At 33.8% G+C, this 22,793-nt stretch overlaps 1 protein-coding gene and 1 pseudogene across 4 annotated transcripts in view; one reads left to right on the top strand and one right to left on the bottom strand.

Moving 5' to 3' along the window:
- Positions 1-22,793, top strand: part of Hbs1l (HBS1 like translational GTPase) — an 85,396-nt gene that overhangs the window by 47,111 nt on the left and 15,492 nt on the right. For 3 of the 4 annotated variants that reach the window (XM_021249543.2, XM_004871504.3, XM_087190003.1), the window contains 8 exons: positions 4,232-4,340; positions 10,322-10,578; positions 11,002-11,167; positions 13,819-13,936; positions 19,035-19,181; positions 20,900-20,974; positions 21,490-21,607; positions 22,209-22,277. In XM_021249543.2, the coding sequence (XP_021105202.1) occupies positions 4,232-4,340; positions 10,322-10,578; positions 11,002-11,167; positions 13,819-13,936; positions 19,035-19,181; positions 20,900-20,974; positions 21,490-21,607; positions 22,209-22,277 (1,059 nt within the window). Of the gene's footprint in view, positions 1-4,231; positions 4,345-10,321; positions 10,579-11,001; positions 11,168-13,818; positions 13,937-19,034; positions 19,182-20,899; positions 20,975-21,489; positions 21,608-22,208; positions 22,278-22,793 lie in introns of those variants that run through there. The other variant, XM_087190004.1, reaches the window with a different exon arrangement.
- On the bottom strand, positions 14,221-14,836 carry LOC101720308 (coiled-coil domain-containing protein 122 pseudogene; annotated as a pseudogene).

The following is a 22,793-nucleotide window of genomic DNA, read 5'->3' as shown; positions in this document are numbered from 1 at the left end:
ACTTTATTTTCCTGTCTTTACAACACCATTATTTCTCATCCTTTTTTCTTCCTTTAATCTCTGCTCCTTTAACGTTCTTTTGCCCGAATCAGGTTTTTATAGTTTTGTCGCAGTTATCTGCTGAACAACTTCATAACTCCTTTTGCTTATTAATCAAAGACTGAGGCCACTGGTGGTTTTCTTCTCCACCCTGAGCTCTTTGTGATCATAATTACTTTGTGATCATCTATCTGGAAAAACACCAAGTCCACCTGAAAAAAGAACTGTTAGTTCCCTGTGTCTTCATTTGCAGTGACTTTTACCTTTGTTCAGCAATTCGCTATAATTTCCTCTCCTTCAGGTGATAACTAATTCCCACATCCCATTCTGACTACAACTACTTCTAATTGTGCATCTCATACCATGACCTTATCTTGCCCTGTATGAAGGTATTTCAAAAATACAAAGAATCCTTAAACTTGAAAAATTTATTACAGTAAAAAGCACATTGTCATGAATCTCCCTCAAAATATGTCCTCTCACTTTGAACACACTTATCCCGTCATTCTTGCCACTATCTTGAAGCAGTTCTGGAAGTCCTCTTTCATATCTTTACTTGGGCTGTTGTGGCTGCTTCAATGTCTTAAATCTATTTTAAATATTGATCTTTCATGGCCATTTTGGTTTGGGGAAAGAACCAGAAGCTACACGGTGCCACATCCAGTGAATAAAGTGGTTGATGTCACACTGTAATTTTTCACACTGCCTTTTCTATCGGATGACACTCTATAGCAGTGTTCACAAGGTGTATTTTTTAATCACTGCTCTTAAAGACACGAAAGAGGATTTTCAGAACTGCTTCAGAAGTGGCAAGAATGACAGGATAAGTGTTTGAAGCAAAAGGGAGTATTTTGAGGGAGATTAATGGTAATTATATTTTACTGTATTAAATTTTAAAAATTTAAATATTTACTGTATATTTAGATCATTACTTGTAGATTCCTCTTCTTTCTCTTAGTGCATCAGTATTCTCCCTTTATCATTTTATTTACCCAGCTTAGATTTCTCAGTCTAATGTTTAACATTCTCAATACTTTTTTTGGCCGGGGGAGTGTGATTTGAGAAAGGATCTCGCTATGTAGTTCAGGCTGGCCTTAAACTCACTCTCTAGCCCAAGCTGGCTTTGAACTTGGAGGGATCCTCCTGCCTCAGTCTCCTGGGTACTGGGATCACAGGTGTGTGCCACCATGCCCCAACTCAAATCCTTTTTTTTGAGGGAGGGGCAATGTCTTCTACCTTGTGCTGTCTCCTTGCATAATGTTCGGTAGAATCCTAACCCAGCGTGAAACAGTCATGCCTTCTCCTGAATGGCTGAATATTGCTAGGGAAAAATCTCACAGAAAAGTAGGTTGATTCTGCTGTAAATTCATTATCACAAAACTTAAATGGGCCTTCAGAACAGAATTAAACTTCCCCTTAATTTTAAATGTGGAAGCCCTCTTTTTTTGTGCAGCAGTTATTGAAAAACTTATTTAGTTCTTGAATTTTTTTTACTTTTCTCGTTCAGTCTCAGTCTCAACAGGTAACTAACTACTGTGATAAGGAGAAAATAAAAGCCATCTGTTCAGAATTACCATCTTTGAACTTCTAACATTTGCCTTCTTTTTTGCAATAAAAGACCCTTTTCTCAATCTTGGCTCAGTTTCTGCCGCCTCAGAAACATTGAAATACTGATGATCTCTTCCTGATATAGTCAACCAATCCATCTCAGTTTTATCTTTTCCATTAGCTTGGTCCCACAACTCCCTTTTTTTGGTATTGGGGATCAAACTCAGGACCTTGCACTTGTGAGGGAGCTGTGGCACCACTGAGCTAAATCCCAGGCCCCTCCCACATCTCCCTTCTGTTGTCCATCTATCCACATTCTTCCCTTTCCAGAAAAACTTATCTAAAACCCATGGAACCAGATTTAATTCAGAATTTCAGAATTTTTGGGTTTAGAAGAGCATTAACATTATATACCAGTGATGGCAAACCTTTTAGAGACCTGAGTGTACAAACTAGAACCCCACACCCGGTGCCAACACTGCTCCTATGTGTGCTGTTATCTGATGATGGCTTCTGGGTTGATGCTGGGGTGACTTGCCTCATGTGCTAACAGAGAGGGCTCTGTGTGCCCGCTGTGGCATTTGTGCCATAGGTTTACCACCACTGTTATATACCATTTGTGTTAAAATGGCCCCTGTGCATTGTGGAACAAATAGCATCCTATAATCAAACGCATTATTTCCATCCTGAAATGTGTGGTTTCTCACTTTCAATGGAATAGATAAGGGTTATAGGTAAATACCTTCATGGCAGTTCATGTTAGATTCTGTTTCCCAATGAGTTATTTTAAAAAGAACTTTTAATATTTCAGTGCTTTTGGACTTTGGGGTTACAGATAAGAGGTAGTGAACAATATACTTCTGCTTCTGTTTCCCAACTTCTTTTTTTGGTAACCCTTTCTGGCTTTTATTTCCCTCACTTTTTCCGATGCCTTTTGCTAACTGTACTGGTGGCATTTCTCTAAAATGATCATTTCACTGGTGGATGTCTTTAGTCTTTATCTTACTTGACAGATTCTGGTGATGCCAACTCCATCGAACTCTCTTCCTTTGCTTCCTTGGCACCACCTCTGCTGGCTCTCCATCACCTTCTTGCAGGTGTGTCGTCATCTGTCCTGTGCTTGCTTGTTGGTATTCTTCCAAGGGTTTGTGCTAGGACCACTTTCCGCAGTTTTGCCTCTATCTTATCCCTTGGTGGTCATAAGTTATGTCTTCAAGTATCAGTTATGTGCTCATGAATCACAAATACACGCTTCAGCTCAGACCTCCCCTTTGAGCTTGACCAATCTCCTGAACTGCATATTTGACATTCCCTTTTAGAGCCCTCATATGTTCTGGATTTCTAATACATTCTAATCTCATTATTTTTCTACTCCCAAACTGTTTTTCAGGGGTTACTCATTTATTTTATTCCCTCCTTTCTCTTTCCTTTTCCCACCACTTGCTTGGCTAATTTTGGTAGTATGCACTTCTGTGGAACAAAGGTTAGGATCTTTGGTATGTCTCAAGGTCCTGCATGGTTGGCCCTGTCCACCTCGCCTGCTTCAGTTCTCTCCCTTCTGTTTTCTCTTTCTTTTCTCTCCTACTTTGCTTTCTCCTACAAAGGACCATTATGCAAGCTACTCTATCTGGAACGCTTTTCCAATGCTAGTCCATTTCTACTTCTTTTTTTACATCTTCGCTCTCTCACTTTCCTAGAGAAGCTTTTAATTCATGTACCCTATCAGATACCATGTATGAATCCTTTAGCAGATTTAGTTTTATATTTGTTGGTCATTGAATGTGTTCTTCATACTAGACTGTAAGCTGAGCATAAGCATCACATGTGTACCATTGAGTCTAGCATATCGCCTGTCATAAAGTAGGCAAACAGTAACATTTGCATGAATGCTGTAAATTAACTTATCTTTCCCAGTTTATTTAGTCATTTCTTTCTGTGTATTTACCAATGGAGTTCATGCAGTTTCCATAGTTGTATGTGGGTCCAATCCTGATGGTACTTTTTGAAAATTATGAAGAAACATTTTTAAAAATTCAGAGAATTACATGTATAATGACCTAGTTAATAAATTCTTACTTTAGCTTGTAATTTATCCTTCATGCTCTTAATTCGTTTTGCTAGCTTGACCTCTTCCCCTGTGTTGAGATATCAAATATATTACCAAGTCTAGTGTTATGTGCAAGTAAGACATATGCAGTGTTCCAGCAAAATCAGCAGACTCTCACCTTTTTCATCAGCTTATAAATCTCACAGGATTATAAAAAGTTTAGCCATCTGCTAACTAACCAGACAGTTTTAGTATTGTGAAAGGGTGTGGTGGGAGAGAGAGGTAGAGTGTCTAGGTATAAAGTTAGAACAGGCTCTTTGCACAAACCACTTTGTGACCTCTTAATACTGAAACTTAACAGTCAGTTCAAAATTAAGAAGAGATTTGGTGGAGGTTAAGCGTAAGGTGAGTCTTGACAATAGGGAGTTTCCCAGAAGATGATAAAGTTTCTTTTAGTATTTATAGATCACTAAACTTTTAATAGAAAAGATATGTATTTATAAAGAAAGACATGAGTTATGTGAAAATTACCATTATCAAAATTTCTATGTTATGTATTTCTAGGAATTTAATTAGCCTTTTATACTCCCTAATTAGGAAAATCAATAGAATTGCAGTCATCTCGAAGTGAATCTGAAATTGTGCCAAAAGTTACTAAAATGACTGTGTCTGGAAAGAAGCAAACTATGGGATTTGAAGTGCCCGGGTAAGATTTAATCCTCTCCCCTCTTTTTTGAAATCAGTGTTACCTCCTATTATTCTATAAGATGATCTATTCCTGTTTTGCTTAATGTATCTTTAGCGTTGAAGTATCACATGTTCTCAGAATAACGTAGTGCAAAGACAAGAGGATGAGAAATTAGGCTTGTTTCCAGCCTCATCTATGTGTATTTGTTACTCTATATCACTTGTCAATTTTCTTACATAAACAATTTATAGCTACTTTAACATTAAAAAAAAAAACCTAACCCTAAGTTAATTGTTAGACCACTAGGTGGCGCAGGTACCTATGTTTGGGTGTTACAGTTTAGTCAGTGAAACATAATCATTATCTCTTTCCATATTGAATAAAATAGATTGTTAGGCATAAAATTAATCATACCCAGGATTTTGAATATTTAGTGAAAAGTGGTAGTGAATTGTACATGAGTAGCACTTTATTTTATTTGACTAAAATTCTTCCAGTTTTTATAGACAAGGGAAGTAAGTTACTTGAGTCTCAAAGACAGTTTGAAAACATTAATTTTTAACCTCTTTAAAAACTTTTTTTTTTTTGAGGGTACCAGGGATTGAACTCAGGACCTTCCACTTGCAAGGCAGGTGGCGGAACCACTGAGCTAAATCCTTGGCCCCCTCTTTAAAAACTTTTAAGATTTTTGTCATCCCCAAGTACTACTTAAAAGTTATATGTATGTTGTCTGCCAAAAAAAATGAACAGTGTTACTAAATATAAACAGCAGTGAAGTTCTTTTAACTTTAAAAATGTAAACTCAGCATTCTTATTTTCACTCCCTTAAAAACATTGTTTTATCTAAATTAATGGGAGCATCACAGGTTTAGGAAGGGAAGAATCGATCACCTAGATCAGTGATGGTGAACCTTTTAGAGAGCAAATGCCAGACTGCAGCCCAAAACCCACTAATTTATCTCAAAGTGCTAGCACTGCAGTTAAACTCGAATACTGAGGTTTTAGTGTAGAAAAACAACTGTACATTAACACCTTTTGTCTTAAAAGAAAAACAATAAAAAGAATAACAAAACCAGTGTTACTGGTTCACCACCACTGACCTAAATCAAGTTTTGGATTTTACAAAAGTAAAACTTTGTTGATTTGATTTCAAATTCAGAGAGGGAAAGGACTTCATACATAGTAAGTGTTCAGTATATATTAGTAGTTCAATGATTGCATGAAACAAAAAGTTAATTTTTGTCTTGAGTAACTTTAATCTATTAATTTGAATTAAGATTTGGTTACAAAAGCTGTGTATCTTTTTGCCTCTGAATTAGGGTTGAGCTGTCATAAATACTCTTTATATCCTTAATCTTTTGAATGCCATTTAATCCTATTATAGGAGCATTTCCATTGAGAAAGACTAATAAACAGAATGTGCAGTTCCTATTCTAAGAGTTTTGTAATCGTAAGTTTTTTTTGGGTACCAGGGATCAAACTTAGGACCCTGTGCTTGCGAGGCAGGTGACAGCACCACTGAACTAAATCCCCGGCCTGAGGGTTTGTAATCTTAATATAAAAGGTTTCATCAGTTTTAGAAAGCAACATGCAAAAGGATTTGAATTAATGTATCACATTAAAAGTAAGTGCAGAATTCTCTAAATAAATCATTATAAAAATAATGGATAATAAATGATCAAGAAATCTGGGCATGGTGGCACATGCCTGTAGTCCCAGTACTCAGGAGGCTACTAAAGCAGGAGGATCATGAGTTTGAGGCCAGCCTGGATGATATAGTGAGTTAAAGCCTGGCTTGAACTATATAGTGAGATGTTGTCAAAAACAAGCAAAGAAAATATTAAACGCAAGCAAATAATTACTGAAATCCAGCTGTGTACTTTACAAATGTAATGTAGGCCTTTCCAAATTTTATAAAACTGTATGCTTCATGAAGTCAGGGACCATTAATATTCATCATTATATTCCTTTCACAGGATAGTCATTTAAATATTTATTGATCAGAGCCCTTGGGGAAATATATATTATTTTAAAACTAAGTTTAGAAGTAGTATAAAGGTAAAAGAAAATGGCCTGTGAACCAACATTTTGATGTGACCTCTGGGAGAATTTATCAGAATGTGAGAAGTCTATTTTATTTGATTGAGATACTCAGAGTGCTTTATAGTGCTCAAGGTCAAACAAGCTATACCTTTATAGGATCTTTTTGAGATTTATAATAGGGGTAATACATAGGCTGTTTTGGTTTAATCTCAAGAATGCACATAGAATGATAATGAATCACTTTTCTTTTTCCTCTTTAGTAACTGGAGATTGAACTCAGGGCCTTCACATTGAGCTACATCCCCAGCACTTTAAATTTTTTTTAAATTTTAAGACTGGGTCCTGCTAAGTCACTTAAATTGCCCTGCCTGGGCTCCAACTTGGAATCTCCTGCCTCAGCTTTGCTGGGATTATTTCACCATGGCTATACTTTTGAGTTAAGATTGGAGCATTATAGGTTTCTATTTAATTTGATTTCCAATAGACCTTTAAAAAAATACAGAATAGTTAATACTGTTAAGGACTTTCGGGATTATTTCACCATGGCTATACTTTTGAGTTAAGATTGGAGCATTATAGGTTTCTATTTAATTTGATTTCCAATGGACCTTTAAAAAAATACAGAATAGTTAATACTGTTAAGGACTTTTGTATCGGTAAAAGTCAGTAGCTTAAAAATCAATCTTGCTGGGCCAGAGATTTAGTTCAGTGGTGGTGTGCCTTCCTTGCAAGTGTAAGGTCCTGAGTTCAATTCCTGGTACCAAAAAAAAATGCACATTAATCTTGCCAAGTGTGGTGGCTCACACCTGTACTCCTAGTATTCCGTCATTTCAGCACTTAAAAGGCTGAGGCAGGCGGATTGTAAGTTTGAGGCCAGCCTGGACTACATAATAAGACTTTGTCAAAAACACAACCACAGCTTTCCCCAAAATGAATCAAATAAACAAAACATGGTCTTGTTTTCCTTCATATTACAGCATACTTTCCTGGATTCTCAGGTTTCATAGGGTTAGTACTATGTCTAGTCGTTAGAGTCTAAGCCTTTGAAATAGAGTTTGGCTGAATGTTTGCTAAATATGTTTGTTACTTGAAATGATAATTGAATATGCAGCATATCATAGATAGATAAAGAATTTTAAGGTTAAAATAGTTTTAAAAACTACAAATCTGGTTCTTATTTCAGCTTTTGGGGCATTACTGCATATGACAAAATTTTAGTATTGACAAGATCATCACTGAAAGAAAGTCGATTAAAATATAATTTAAAAATAGATATAATTTAATGAAATAACTGACAGTCTGATTTATTAGATAGCAAGCAATATACTGTATAATACTCAACAGATTTGATTCAGAAATGGAATTTGAAAAATTTAAAGCACATAGGTTTTTAACTTTAATTCAGCCTTTTTGGAACATATTGAAAGTACAACTAATTTTTTTGATTAAGGATACAATATGTATAGTTTCTCAGATTATTTTTAAAATATAAAAAAAGTCTGTAAAGAATCAAATTCATAGAAAATACACTGTTTACTTGGAAACCAAAAAACTCCAAATAAAGAAGAATCTTTAAGATAATTTAGAATTTCTGTAAGCACAAAGCATGCACTGAAGATCTATTTCTGCAAATAAATATTTTTAAGAAGGATAATGCATTGCTTGGATGAAACAAACCATAAAAAACTTTTTTAATAGTATTAAAATTGTAAATATATCTCTAAAATATATGTAAGTATATGTGCTGCTGAAGCGAGCACAAAAAATATATGTAAGTAAAAATGGTTAAAATATTGCATATAGAATAAAATATACTTAACCTCTTAAATCTAAATTATGGTCTTCTAAGTATCTAACTCTAGAAGAAAGAGTAAACTTATAGATTCATGTATTAATACTCTACTTTTAGGAAGGTGCTTTAGAAAAACAAAGCAAAACTAGTCATTTTATAATATTAGATAAAGTTACAAAATTAGACCAGAAAACACTTAAAAAATTCAACTTATTCTTCCATCATACCAGTCAGTGATTATAGGCCTGAACCTATAATGGTCGATTTAAAACTTTATTCTGGAGAATTTCCAAATCTTAAAAGATTGACTTTTATTCCATACATGTTTTTACTAAGTGCACACTTATCCAAGGTTGCTTTTGTAATTAATTTCTTTGGTCGCTTCCCTCCGGCACTATATAATTTTAACGAATTAGTTTGCTGCTTACTGAAGATTTACTTGAAAGGGAGTGCTATACTGAAAGTGAGAGAAGAGCAAATTTTTCCTGATACTGAACTGTAATGATATGGTCAGGTCAGACCTGTGTTTTGTGAAGGCCTTTTGATGCCTAGCAGCACCTTTGAGGGCTGCTTGGTTTGGTAGCTATACTGAACTTTAAGGCTACATCCACTCTGTCAGCCAGGGCAGGCCTCTTTTAATTTGTTCTCTCTGTCAAATTTAACATAAACTTTCCTCCCAAGAAGGGGTTTTGCAGTTAAAAAGATTTGAAGCCTGAGATTGTGATTTTTCCAGGTCTGATCAGAACCAGAGTCTATGTCTAGTTATTCTGGTAGAATTCTTCATTTTCTCCTTCTCCTTCTTCCTTCCCTTTCTTCCCCTCCTCTTTTTCCTCCTCCTCATCCCCCCTCAACCGTGATCATTTTTACTCTAAACACAGAGTATTGTCATGTTTTGATTTTAGAACTAGCTGTGATCATTCAAATACATATTCTCATTATAGTCTGAGTTTGATTTTCCTTAATTTAGTCTATTAAAATTCTTTAAAAATATGGAGAGACTTTCCACATACTAAATTTTTGTTCCCTACTAGTTCAATATGGAGCTAATCTAAGCAGTGCTAAAAAATGAATGCCTAAATTTGGTTAGTGGAGATGTGGAAAACCAAAATCAGAAGAGGATGGATGTGAGGCTTCAGTGAAGTTGCAAATGTAACTAATGTGTCTCTTTTCCTGAGGCATAGGATGAAGGGATAGTGTTGAGGATATTAAACTCCTGGGTGGGAAAAAGTAATCTTTTTTGTTAACAGGGCCAAGACAGAAATCTACTCTTCTTACATGTTTCCATTACTACAGTCTTAGGTGATTATTATAACTATCTGTATGTAGTTTCTCTTTGCCAGATCCACATTGAGTTGGATATAATTAACTTCGTTCTGAATCTTACAATTTAACTCACTCTTTGCCATTATCATTGGCCAAGACAGAGATAAATTAAGCTAGATAGTCTTGTTTCTACTTTATCTTTCACTAAGTTGTAAGCTTTTGGAAGTAATACATGATTGTTTCATTTGTACATCTTTTTTTTTTTCTCAACATCAGTGGATGTTGGAGTTTTAAATAAATCAAATGTTTGCTGAACTATGTATTAAAGTGCTTTTGTCAAAAATATTATACTATTGGGGCAACCCACTTTTCCTGTTCCCCTTCTGACTCTCTTAGACAGAAGCCATCTTTCTCTCAATAAATTTTTCTTATTCTGAAAAAAATATTAAACTATAGACATTTAGAGATATTTCCCTTTAAACTTAGTATTTTAGCAAAAAAGATCATAGTCTATCCTGTTGAAAAGATGAATTAGTGGTAAAACTAATACTAATTTGTCTCCAGTAACACATTTGGTATGAATTTTATGAACTATCTCCTTTATGGCATCTGCATCTGATAGGGTTGATTATAGAACCAAGGCTATGGATTTCAGCTTTTAAATTTTAGTTATTTTACAGAATATGTTTTTCTTAGGTTTTGGTAGACTTTTTCTTCTGGGATCTTCAAGTCTGTATTTGTGTGGTGTGGGTTTTACTTTCTAACAGACATTAGCCACTTTGTAGAGATCATATTTGATCTAGAAACTAAAGGATTAAAAAGACATCTTCTGTGCCCTTCTGACATTATAGTGACATTATAAATGGAGTTCAAGGACTTCTTTCCTATCTGCCTTCTGTAGGGTAACTGCTGAAGAAAATGGTCATATTATTCAGACACCTCAAAAAGGACCTGCTGCTGAAGATACTGGTGTTACTTCTGACATTCTTGAGACTGTTACTAGATCAGCTCTTCCACCCCACTCCAGTCAAGTAGAAGAGCAGAGTTCAACACCAACAGCAGTAAAAAAGTCTGGCAAGCTGAGGCCGCAGGTAGATGTGAAAGCAGAGCTGGAGAAGCGGCAGGGCGGCAAGCATCTCCTCAACTTGGTGGTCATTGGTATGTCCTGAACTGTCGGGTCGCTCTGCTTTACCTCACCTTTCTAGGGGTGCATGGGAATGATGAGTTCCTACACAAGTGCAGTTGAGGCAAAGCAAGGAGGTGTTGCATCGTAATGCTTCTGGGTCACACCGGGTGACAATGCCAAGTTACCAAGAAGGCCATTTGACTGGGTTTGTGGCATTTCCATTTTGTGAACATTTAAAAGATGGCCTGTATTTCCAAAGATCAGGGGAAATGATCTCACTCTAAAGAGACAAGCTTTTTTTCCCCGTTTAGATGTTTTAACTGTCATTTGATAAAAATGCATATGATTACTGTAAACACTGACCTGAATTATTGAATCACACATTCACTCAGTGTCTCAATGTGAACCACATCTGGAAATGTACCTGGTATTAATCTTCAATCAATTTTCCTTAGGTCATGTTGATGCTGGGAAAAGTACTCTGATGGGCCACATGCTTTATCTCCTGGGTAATGTGAACAAAAGAACTATGCATAAGTATGAACAAGAGTCTAAAAAGGCTGGCAAGGCTTCATTTGCATATGCATGGGTCTTGGATGAGACTGGCGAAGAAAGGGAAAGGTAGTCACTATATTTCAAAGTTTTCAGTTTAAAGTGATGCAGTCCTTTAAAATATGTTATATATATTAAGTACCTAAACATATGATGAAATGCTTTAGAAAAAAAGCCTTAATTATCAAGGAATTATTTTTATTGTTTTGTTCATTGTAATTACATATTTCTTTCTATATCTGTGAGGCTAGTTAAAAGAATGTTCATCAAAAACAAGATAAAATAACAAGGAATAAAGAAGCACAAACCCTAAGCTGATTATTCTGTGGGAGAATTTTTAGTTGTTAGTTCCCTAAGTGATGTTCACTTATCTTGATTTTGAATTAAAGATAGGAGTAAGACTTTTCATCTTCTGTCAGGTTATAAAGAAAAGGCAACTGTAGTAAATTTTTCTATCTGGATTCAAAGTGATCAGTGAATCAAAAATACCAGACTTGATTCATTTTTATACTTTCATGTATTACCTTTTCATGAGAGTGAACAAAGGAATAATTAGACTTGCGTTCTTTGTAGAGATATATCTAGTCAGTTATTCTTTCTGTATCCACATCTGTGTTTTGTTTTTTTTTTTCGTACCAGGGATTGAACTCAGGTCCTTGCGCTTGCGCAGCAGGCGGCGAAACAACTGAGCTAAATCCCTGGCCCTCCACATCTGTGTTTACAACTAATTTTAGAGGGATTCTATCAGGGAATGTAGGTTCTCTATATAGCTCTGGCCAAGGAATAGTATTTCCTTTGAAGTCCTTTCAGAGTGCCAATATTTATCATAGTAGAGCTGTTAGGGATGGAGAAACCAAAGGACACTAATAATTAAGTGAAATGGCATATGTATCAACTGTATCAAAATAGTAACTAGCAAGCTGTGAAAATCCTTCTAAATTAAATGGGATTAAACTGTTCCTTAATGTCTTCGATCTGAATGTGCTTTGAGAATATAACTAGATTTTCATACTGTTTTGTGTTTATTTTCTTGCAGTCTTGTCTGCATTGTTATATATAGTTCTCAGTAGAGTAGGCCATAATACTCATTAGGTCTCCTGATAAATAGGAATTTATACTGGTCTCTTTTTCCTCCTCTTAGGTATCTTTTTATCTCTGTGTAATATTACAAACTTGTTTTTCATCTTAGTAAAAGTTAGCTGGACAGTTGCCAACTTTTGGAAAACAGTGGCATTTTGTATATGTTATCAATATTAGAAAGCTAGATAATTTTCACTTGCTTAAAAAAGCAGCTTATTAAAGTATATGGTGTTTAGTTTTCTTTGTGTCATCTAGTAAACAGGAAGACTGAGAACAGTATGATTTTAAGTTAGAATGGCCTGGCTGAATTTACTTAATATATGAGTTGAGTTGGAAAGTAAGCTAATTATCTATTTGATTCCTATAGGGATTGCTCATTTTAGTTTTTAGAGTACTACATATGGTTGGCTGTCATATTTTTGCTCCTGCTAATTCTCTGTTGTTCAGCCTGATATAATTTTTATAGTATTCTTTCATTATGTACATAGCAGAAGCTTTTAGGTATATAATAGAAATTCTAGCTCACTCTATTATGTGTTCCTGGATAACATTTTAAAATATAGTATGTTACTTACTCCACTATGTTAAATATTTGTAAATTTTGTATTCTTCTCAGATGTTGAAGAACAAAAACTAGCAGACCAAGCAACATTTTCATATTCTTAGTTACCAATCAAGACCAGAGCTAGGTCAAAGAATATCCTTAGTCAAATAATTTAGGGAGGAGCTCAGAATATGTCTTGGTTCATGACTGTTCTGAGGTTGCCCTGGTCCCTAGATGATTTACAAGTCATTAAGAAAAAATCAGGCATCACTTTTGCAAACTCAAATGACTCATAGTTTCAGATTAAACTCTGAGGACTTGACCAAAGAAACCACATTTACTTTACTGCTTGTAGTTCATTGCTCTAATTGTTGGAATTTTTTTGATAGTGAAAAGGAGTAAGTACAATTATTTGTTACTTTGGATGATCCTGGGACAAACCTAGCTTTTCTGTAAATGATTTCCCTTTCTAAATTCCAGAGGTTTCAGATGACTTAGTGCTCTTGTAGACTTTCCTTGAAGTTTCTTATAGTCTGAATCTTCATTTTTGTGGCTGAAAAGAGGCACTGTGTTGGTCTCCAAGAAGATTGAAATGGGAACCGCTACTCATAGTGCAATTTTTAAAAAATTGGGAATCTCCCTTAATAGCCTCCTGTTTTTTTAGTTACGTAACATATTGATCAGGTTTACAAATGAACATTTTATAAGTTTATTTGTATACTTATGAACCATAAACAGAGAACATGAGGAAAATTATTCTCAATAGTGTCATTTTTCACTCGATGTTTTCTCATTGCAGTATTCATTTTTCTCCCATCTAGAGATGTATAAAAATTAGGAAATGGGAAGTACACACTTATCATTTTGATTGAATTCTTGCTGCCCCCACAACTTTTTTTTAAAGCTATGTGGGTATGATTCTATTATAGCAGTTTTTCCAGACCCAGTTGATCGCTTACTCATTCAAAAGAATGGCCTGTATAATAAAATTCCCATTGTTACTTAAGAATTCAGGTTCATTTAGCTTATTATTAAATAAGTTAATCTATCTGATTGTTTATGTAGTACTTTCTAACCATTTTATGTTTTGTTTAAGGGGAGTCACAATGGATGTTGGTATGACAAAGTTTGAAACCGCAACCAAAGTTATTACATTAATGGATGCTCCAGGCCATAAGGATTTCATTCCAAATATGATTACAGGAGCAGCTCAGGTACAAGATAGTTCCTTAACTATATATAATGTACTAACTGTACATACATTTTTTTTTAATATCTCAACTTAAATCATTGAAAATTCAATTGTTTATTTTCTTCTAAATTTTTACTTTGTAGAGTAGTGAATACAGCATGGTTATAAATGGGTATTCTGAATATAATATAGCCTACACACTTGAAATATTCACAGAAACTCTTCCACTATTCTCCTGTAAGGATTGCTATTGTCTACCTAGTGCTGTTATTATAAGGTTGGAAAAATACTTTAACTCATAGATAACTGATTTTTAAGAGAGAAAATATATCTGTCATTAATACAGGCTTTTGACAGTGGTTGCTTATTGTTAAGAAAGATTTTCTTAATATTCTGTCTCATAATTTTGGTTGGCATGGTCTCTGTTCCACATTGCCCTATGGCAATGTTAATCTTTCATTCCTATGGATTTTCTTAGTTCAGCTACAGTATTTTCCAGTTGTTCAATGTTCCATTGCCATTGTCTTCTATTTGACTGCAGCTTGTTTACCTGACAATGCAAACGCTTCAGAATTGCATCATATCTCTTATACTGTGCCTCTATTTCTTTTTTTAATTTTTCTTGTGTCTTTTTTTCTTCTTCAAGAAAACAAGTTGTTTTACTGATAGATTCTTTTACAGTTTCAATTTTATTCTTTAGCTTTGAGATATCTTCCTGTATTTGTGTTATTCTGTTTCCGCCTGGATTTTGGAGGCCTTGCCTAAGTTCCTCTTTCATTGGCTTTAGTGTTTTAATGAGATCTCTTTTTTCATAAAGTTCAGTCATAAATGACCATTTTCTTTCTATTTCCCCCAGACCATCTTTATGAGCCTTTATTTTTACATAATATGCATTATATCTCTTCATCTGTTCACCAAAATCTTCTTGAGCTGTTGCTATAAAAATTAAGCTTTATATTTAAGCTTTATATTTTCAAATTTAAGCTTTATATTTTCAGTATATAAGGTCTTGATTTGAATTTCCAGGCTTCCACATTGAAGTTTGGAATTCTCAATGGCAGCATCTTGCTGATAAATTTGCCTCTCTGTTTCTTTAGTTTCAGCACAGACTGCTGCTGTTTGCTTTTCAAGTTCATGAAGTTCATTCTGTAAATGGAACACAGCCTTTTTGTTCTTTTCTATTTCTGATGTTTGTGATTGTTGTTGCTTTGCAACTTGCTCTAGAGCATCAGTTAATGAAGATGTGTCTTGCTTCATTAAGAGCTTCATCACCATCACTCTTCCTTTCTTTGTTGCCTGACATTTTCTGTCTATAATCTCCTCTTTTTCCCTTTTTGGTTCACCTTCTTTATTCCGCTCCCTTTCCGCCGACTGCCCGCTTCCTCCCCGCGGACCCGCCTGGCTCCGGCCAGAGAGCCCTCTGCAGCTCCTGCTGCTGCCCGACCCGGAACTCGTACATACATTTCTTGATGCTAAGGTTGTAATTCTAGGATTTTAAGTTTTTAAGTTAAAAATTTAACTTTTAAACAGTTTGAAAAAATTGAGAAATGCTATGTTTTTCATGATCTCTTTATCTTTATAAAACCTTTTTCAGGATATTATAAACTAGCAACTCTATAAAGTCTGTGAATTCCTTGTAGTTCAAAATGATGATGGGCCAGGGATTTAGCTCAGTGGTGCCGCCGCCTGCCTCTCAAGTGCAAGGTCCTGAGTTCAATCCCCGGTACAAAAAAAAAAATGATGAGAAAATATTTAACGAAGTATAGCTTTTAATTTCATTTATTGATAGAGTGACTGTGTCAAGATCTGCCTTATTACTCTGATTCCAATTCTATGTCTTTTTAAAGAGCTAATTATACAGAAATAATAAAGCTTGGGTTCTGTACCCTAGTGGTTTATTTACTTTCTGAAGTAATAATTATTTGAAAGTTTATTTATAAAAGAAAAAATGCACATTAAAACTCCAGAAGTACCATTTACCACCAGTCAGACTGGCAAAGATAAGAAGGCTCCCTCAAACATGGACAGGTCTCATCAGTTGCTGATGTGACAACTGGAGCTGCCCTCTCTACTGAGGGCAGCTCCAGTTTTAGGTAAAATAAGTGAATGCTCTCTTTAAAGGATTGGAAAATAATTACAGTTTGTAAACATACATAATTTTTAATAAGGATACTGAAAAAATATCAAAGATATATTACTTTAATGAAAACAACACTATATAGGGCATTGGTTTCTTTCATAATGGATGAGTTTTGGGAAATATAAAGAGTTTAAAAATTTGACTTTGACTATAACTTCAAGCAGTTGACCCCAGGTTTCACTCCCTGAAAAGGAATATTAATATGAGCATTTGTCTACCTGAAAGTATAGAGTATATTTGAAGATAGGTAATATTTGGTTTCATTTTAGAAAGTTAGTATATAATTTTAGAATATTAAGAGTCATGTACTGAATGTCATGAAAAGTTGAAATATAATTATCAGTGTTGATTGTTGATTTATTACTTAATATGGATCAGACACTGTGGTATTTAAAGTGTGCATTTAGTGTAATACAATCCTTATGAGCAATTCTGTGAGGGCTATGTCATCCCCATTTTAATACCTGTCCCTATAATATGCCTATTATGTATATATATTATCCTCATTGTGTTTACCAAAGTATATAATGTGGTTTTAGTTTCTCTTTATCTTTTTTGTTTACCAAAGTATAGAGTGTGGTTTTAACTTCTCTGTATGTTCTTTTATGTGTTTGTCTATGTATACATGTGTGTGCGTGCATTTTTAATTCATTGAATATTTATTGAATCCTTGCTGTGTGTCTAATATTGTGGGAGGCAGTGTGGTGATGTGTTAACTACAGAGCACATTTTGAGAGTTTAATGGGAGAAGCAAACATGAGAAAAAGCAGAGGAAAATGTTTTTGAAATCTAGAACCCAAGAATCCAGAGTTATCATAAAGATCATTTATTCTAAACTCCTTATAGAATTCAGAAAGTGTTTTAGATTATCTAATTGAATTCCATTATATTGAAAATATAAAAGCCTTTGTACTTCCAAAGACAAGGACTATTGCATAGAAAGTATGAGAAATTACTAGAGAAATTTCCCAGCAGTTTCTTGGAGGTCGTAATAGGAAAGCAGATTAGGTAGAACACTAATTAATGGCATTAGGTATCTTAATACCAATTCAGTGAATTTCTGGTTTTAAACTGCAAAGGTAAGTTTTACAGTTACTAGTAAAACCTGATGAGAGATGTACAATTATTGACCCTAGGAGTTAAGAACTAGGTCTTTTATATAGACATAAATACAGTTTATATAAACTATATAACCCTTCTCCCCTTGTGTTTCTGTGAAGTAGCTTGGTGTCACAGAGAGATCATACAACTTGCCTGAAGTATGAGACTTACTTGTGACAATAAGTGTGAACCAAAGAGCCAGTTTTCAAGTGGATTGTCCCAGTATATAGTCTTAACTAAGAATCTTTGATCAAAAGAACTAGATGTCCTTGAAGAAATTAGAATTCAGCATTATGGGTCATGAAAGATTAAAAGTAGAAGTAAAGCAGGAGTATTTGAGTAATAAGAGGCAAAAGAAATGATAGTGTAAATTGCCTCAAAGACCAAAGGGTATGAATGATACTCTAGTTTAAATTATAACATTCTGCTATGACCACGTAGCTACTCAATTCTTGGCTTGACTATTTCATTTCCCAGTAGGGTGAGGATTAGATGATAATATATATGAAAATCTTTAAAAACTAGATAGTAAAAACATACTGCCATGGAGGAAGCAAGAAAGAGAAAAAGTGACCAAAAGTCCAGGGCACTTAATGATGTGAATGGAATATCAGAAGACCCTTGAGAGAAAGTGACAATCAGTCAGAGATAGCTAATGAGGGGAATACAATGACGTTTAGCTGTTCTATTTTGGATTACAGAAAAGCAGATTTCTTTGTGAACAGCTATGCACTCAAGGAAAAACCTGAAGGGGAGCATGAACATTCTTTAATGTCCTGGCAATGCACTGACAGAAATAATTGATAAGAATGGAAATGGAGGAACATCTCCATTTATACAATCTCCTGCTTATGCTGTAAATGCACAATGAAGCACAGAAGTGAGAATCATACCAAGCCAGTTTCATTAAGGCTAACAAGGAAAATGAGCTAACCTGACATTGGCTTTCTTCCTTTTTTGAGTATAATTGAATATGAAAGGCAGAGTGTCTTTCTAATTCACAAAATCATCCACAAAGGTTAGGAAAGTGTGTTATTCAAGGTTCTTTTCAATAGCTATAGAAGATGAATATGCTGTTTGGCTAATTCATTCATAACTTTTCATCATTATAACAATAGTCTGATGAATATCTTTGTAGATCCATGTTACTTCTCGAGAATAAATTCCTGGAGGTGAAGTTGATGTAAAAGATGCATAATTTTAGGGCTGTTTATCCTTACTCTGCAAATGCTGTCCAGAAAGCTGTACTTTCATAAGCAGAAAATGAGAATGCTTGTCTCTCTGCACCTTTGCCTAGAGTAAATAATTTTCTTTTAAATCTTTAACATTATGACTTATAAAAACAAGATGGGAATATGTCAATATATTGTTAATTTCCTTTTTTTTGTTTGGTTCTCAAGAAAATTTTTTTTCATGTTTTCTGGTCATTTGTATTTCTTTAGTAAATTGTTTGCTGGCATCTTAACTAGTTTTCTATAGAGCTCTGCCTCTTTCCTTTTTTGGTAAAGACTGTACATTGAAATTACAGCTTTTACATTATATGTTGAGCATACTTGTCCCTGTTTACTTAGGTTTTAATTTATTCATAGTTTTCCCTTTGGATATTCTAATTATTATGTAGTCAGGTATGGACTTTTTATTATTCTTGATATCATTACTTTTGGTTGAGTATGTGTGTTAGTATTTATCTTTTACTTTAAAATTCTAACCTATCAATGGGGTTCTTTTGTTTTATTTATTTATTTTTTTTGGTGTTTGGTATCAGGTTGGGGTTGGGTTCTTCCTATAAAATCTGACTAAATAGTGAATTGAGTAGTATGTCCTTTGAATTAAAGTGTTGTGACGTTATTTCTAGTTTTGAATGGTTTTTCTTCCTTAGGCAGATGTAGCTGTTTTAGTTGTCGATGCCAGCAGGGGAGAGTTTGAAGCTGGATTTGAGACTGGAGGGCAAACACGTGAGCATGGCCTCTTGGTCAGGTCTCTTGGAGTGACACAACTTGCAGTTGCAGTCAATAAAATGGATCAGGTATATAAGGGCTTTGAGAAAATTTATTTTCAATACTAATTAAGATATTCTCCCCATGCAGATGACCTGGATTTGAGTAGTTTACATTTTATTAATCAAGATGGCATCATTTAAAAAATAAATTTGCTATTCTGATTTTATGAGGCAGGCAGTGGAACCACTGAGCTAAATCCCCGGCCCCACTATTCTGATTTTAAATAAATGAAATATTAGTAATTTTTAAGCAATAATGCTCTTATTTTTAAAATGAATTTCTGAAAGTTAAAAATTATTTTAATTATAAAATAATATACACTTATAGTAAAATGAAAGTGCAAAACCATCTCAAAATGTATTGAAATAACGATGATACTGTTGTTAATAATTGTATTGCTATCATTGTGTTATACCGCAACATTGGGTTATAATGTATTGTATCTGCTTTATTATTTTTTTTGCGGTACTGGGAATTGAATTCAGAACTGTGCCAGACAGGTGCAGCGCCACTGAGTTACATCTCTGGCCCTGCTTTTTTAAAAAAAGATAATATTCTTGTGTATATTTTCAAGTAATTAAGAACTATATTAAAAAAAAAGTTTTCATGGCTTCATTCTAGCCAATTTCAGTTGAATTATCCAGTTTCCTACTTCTGAAATTTTTAATTGTTCTGTGTGTATGTGTGACTGTATTTAGAAATGATTTATTCTAGGAAATTTCTGAGCCTAAGGGCATATATTTGCATCTTTTAAGATTTGATTATTATGATCCAAATGCCTTTGAGAAATGTTCTTAGGTATTTACTCTTGGCACATACAGTGTATTTTCTTTATTAGACATTTATAAACATTGTTGTTATTAAAAAATTATCTGATTTGATATACAAAACGTGTTTTTTCTTAAAAAATGTACTGTCCTATGAATATTAATACTTAAATATATCTTTTTAATGTAGGGAATTATTTATATAGTGTATTCAGTTTTGATTTTGTTTATAGTTTGTTTTGAACATATACTCAAATATATAAATGTTTCCTTCTGACAGTTTTGTATATGTTTAGGTATGTTTTTAACTCTAGGATGAGATAAAGATTCACCTATATTTTCTATTACTAATTTTATAGTATCATTATTATATGTATTTAAAATTTTTTCCTAGCATTTTATTATGAAAAATTTTACATGTAAAGTTGAATTTTACAATAAACACTGATATTGCAGCTACTACTTAAGATTCTACTACTTGGTCACAGTTTTTTCTCTACTTTTTTAATCCATTTATTAATCCATCTTATTTGGCATGTTTTTCACATAAGTTGTAGACATTAGTACACTTTTAAATACTGCATATCATTATTTAGAGTTAATGTTGCATATACTTTTTTAGTCAGATTGGCTGTGATAGGTGTCTATACTTTTATTTTATTCTACGAGTTGACCCAAGCACAATTTAATAAATTATACATTTTTTCTCTCCAAATTTGAAATCACTTTTAGCTTATGTAAAAATTCTAAACATATTGAAGATTATTTCTAGAATTTCTGTTTTATTTAGATTATGTTAATGGTATGATCTTAAATTTTGAGTTTTAATATTAATAGGTTTTATATTTAATAGATTTTGTGTTTATATTTTATATTGTTTTGATTATATTTTGTAGAAATTAAAATTTTATAGAAATTAAAATTTTATATATTATGTTCTGAAGTATAATTCTAAAAGCAAATTGAATCTTTATCAGGTTAATTGGCAACTAGAAAGGTTTCAAGAAATTACTGGAAAACTTGGGCACTTTCTTAAGCAAGCGGGCTTTAAGGTAGGATAATTTAAAATGTATTACTTGTGTAAGTCACTTTATTTATATGAGAAAAAAACTAATACTAATAGTATTTTTATCTTGTTAAATATGTTCGTTTTTGCTGTTTATTCCTCATCATTTCTTGGTTTTCTTGACCTTAGACAATTGCGTATGTTGAATATGTGGCTTGGATTTTATATAAGTAAGAATTTTCCCTCACCAATTATGTTCGTGTAGGTTTAGGGAATATTGGTAGAGAAGAATTTCTCTCTGTAGCAAAAATCTGTAATATGCCTGTATCACTAGGTAAAAATACTTGAGTGTTGTGAAGTAAATTTGCAGATTTCTCCTAAAATCAAAAAAGTTGAAAACTGTTGGATCCAATAACCTCAGGGCTGTAGTTATACAATATCATCTATTTAAAAAATTATATTGTTGCATTTGCAAACTTGATGCAGTTATGTAATAGTGAATCTTTTACCTTTTTTAGAAACAAGTAGTATCAAGTTTCATACATTCAGTCTTTTTAACAGGAGAGTGATGTAGCTTTTATCCCTACAAGTGGTCTCAGTGGTGAAAATCTAATCACAAGATCTCAGTTGAATGAACTCACGAAATGGTATAAAGGACTATGTTTATTAGAACAAATTGGTAAGTATACTGCCATTCTAATTTCAATGCATTATTTAGAGTTCTTTATGGGTAGTAATCTATATGAAAATGTGTAGTTTGTAGTGTGAGGAGCTAGCTTTCCAGTTTTGAAACAATGTATAATATTTAATACTCACCTTTCTTCATTTTAATTAACAAAGCTAATGCCTGCTGTACCTTACTTGTCTCATAGACTGTTGTTGAAATTAAATCATGTGTAAATATGTCTTATAAATGTAAAGTACTATATGAATGATAGTCATTTGCTCTTAGTTTTTAATTTTTAATTTACTTATTTTTGGTACTGGGGATTGAACTCGGGACCTTGCACTTGGCAAGGCAAGTGCTGGAACCGCTGAGCTAAATGCCTGGCCCTGTTATTAGGTTTTATAAGGTGCAATTATTTTCTAGTAGAAGTGGGACTATAATGGATTCATTAGAGAGAGTGAAAAAGGTTTTTTTTGTTGTTTTTTTGGTGTGTTTTTTTGGTGCTGGGGATGGAATCCAGACCCTTATATATTCCAAGCATGTGCTCTATTGTTAAATTACATCCATAGCCCCACATTTTGAATTCACCCTGCTTTTTGCCATTTTCTCTCAGATTCTTTCAAGCCTCCTCAAAGATCTATTGACAAGCCTTTTAGATTATGTGTGTCAGATGTGTTCAAAGGTAAGTGTTAACTCTACAGGGCTTTTTCATTATGCCTTGCTCCTTTTCATTCTGTCCTGTCCTCCTTTCTTGGATAAAGTTAATGTTTTCAGATTCTCCCTTCCCATACCAATATAAAGATCCTTGTCAAATTAATTCTAAAATGTGGATTTCTAGTCATTTAGCTCCCCTCCCTAGAAAAACTTTCAATTGACTCACTGTTTCCCATCTCATATTCATCTTTCAAGTATAAGAAAATCTTATCTTTTATCTTTTTAATCTTGTGGGCTTTTCTCTCCCATTAGACCCCTTTAGTTTCCAATATGCTCCAACCAGACGGATTGTTCTGTTTCTTAATAATCTAGAATCTTTGTTGCAACTGTTTCTATCCTTGTTTCCATGCTTGCTATTCTCTCTCTGGGTTCTCTCTGCCCATTTCCTACCCATTGGAAGCAGTCTGAGTCCACCTGGGAAATAGATATCACACATGGGTATAAGGAAAAATTTACTATAAAGAATTAATAACTATGATAGCCT

The sequence above is a fragment of the Heterocephalus glaber genome, unplaced genomic scaffold (genome assembly GCF_053883595.1).
Source record: "Heterocephalus glaber isolate CG9 unplaced genomic scaffold, H.glaber_assembly_v1.0 deba00001550, whole genome shotgun sequence".
NCBI lineage: Eukaryota > Metazoa > Chordata > Mammalia > Rodentia > Bathyergidae > Heterocephalus > Heterocephalus glaber.
The sequence above is the reverse complement of the archived record's forward strand: the minus strand, read 5'-3'. Positions and strand labels throughout refer to the sequence as shown.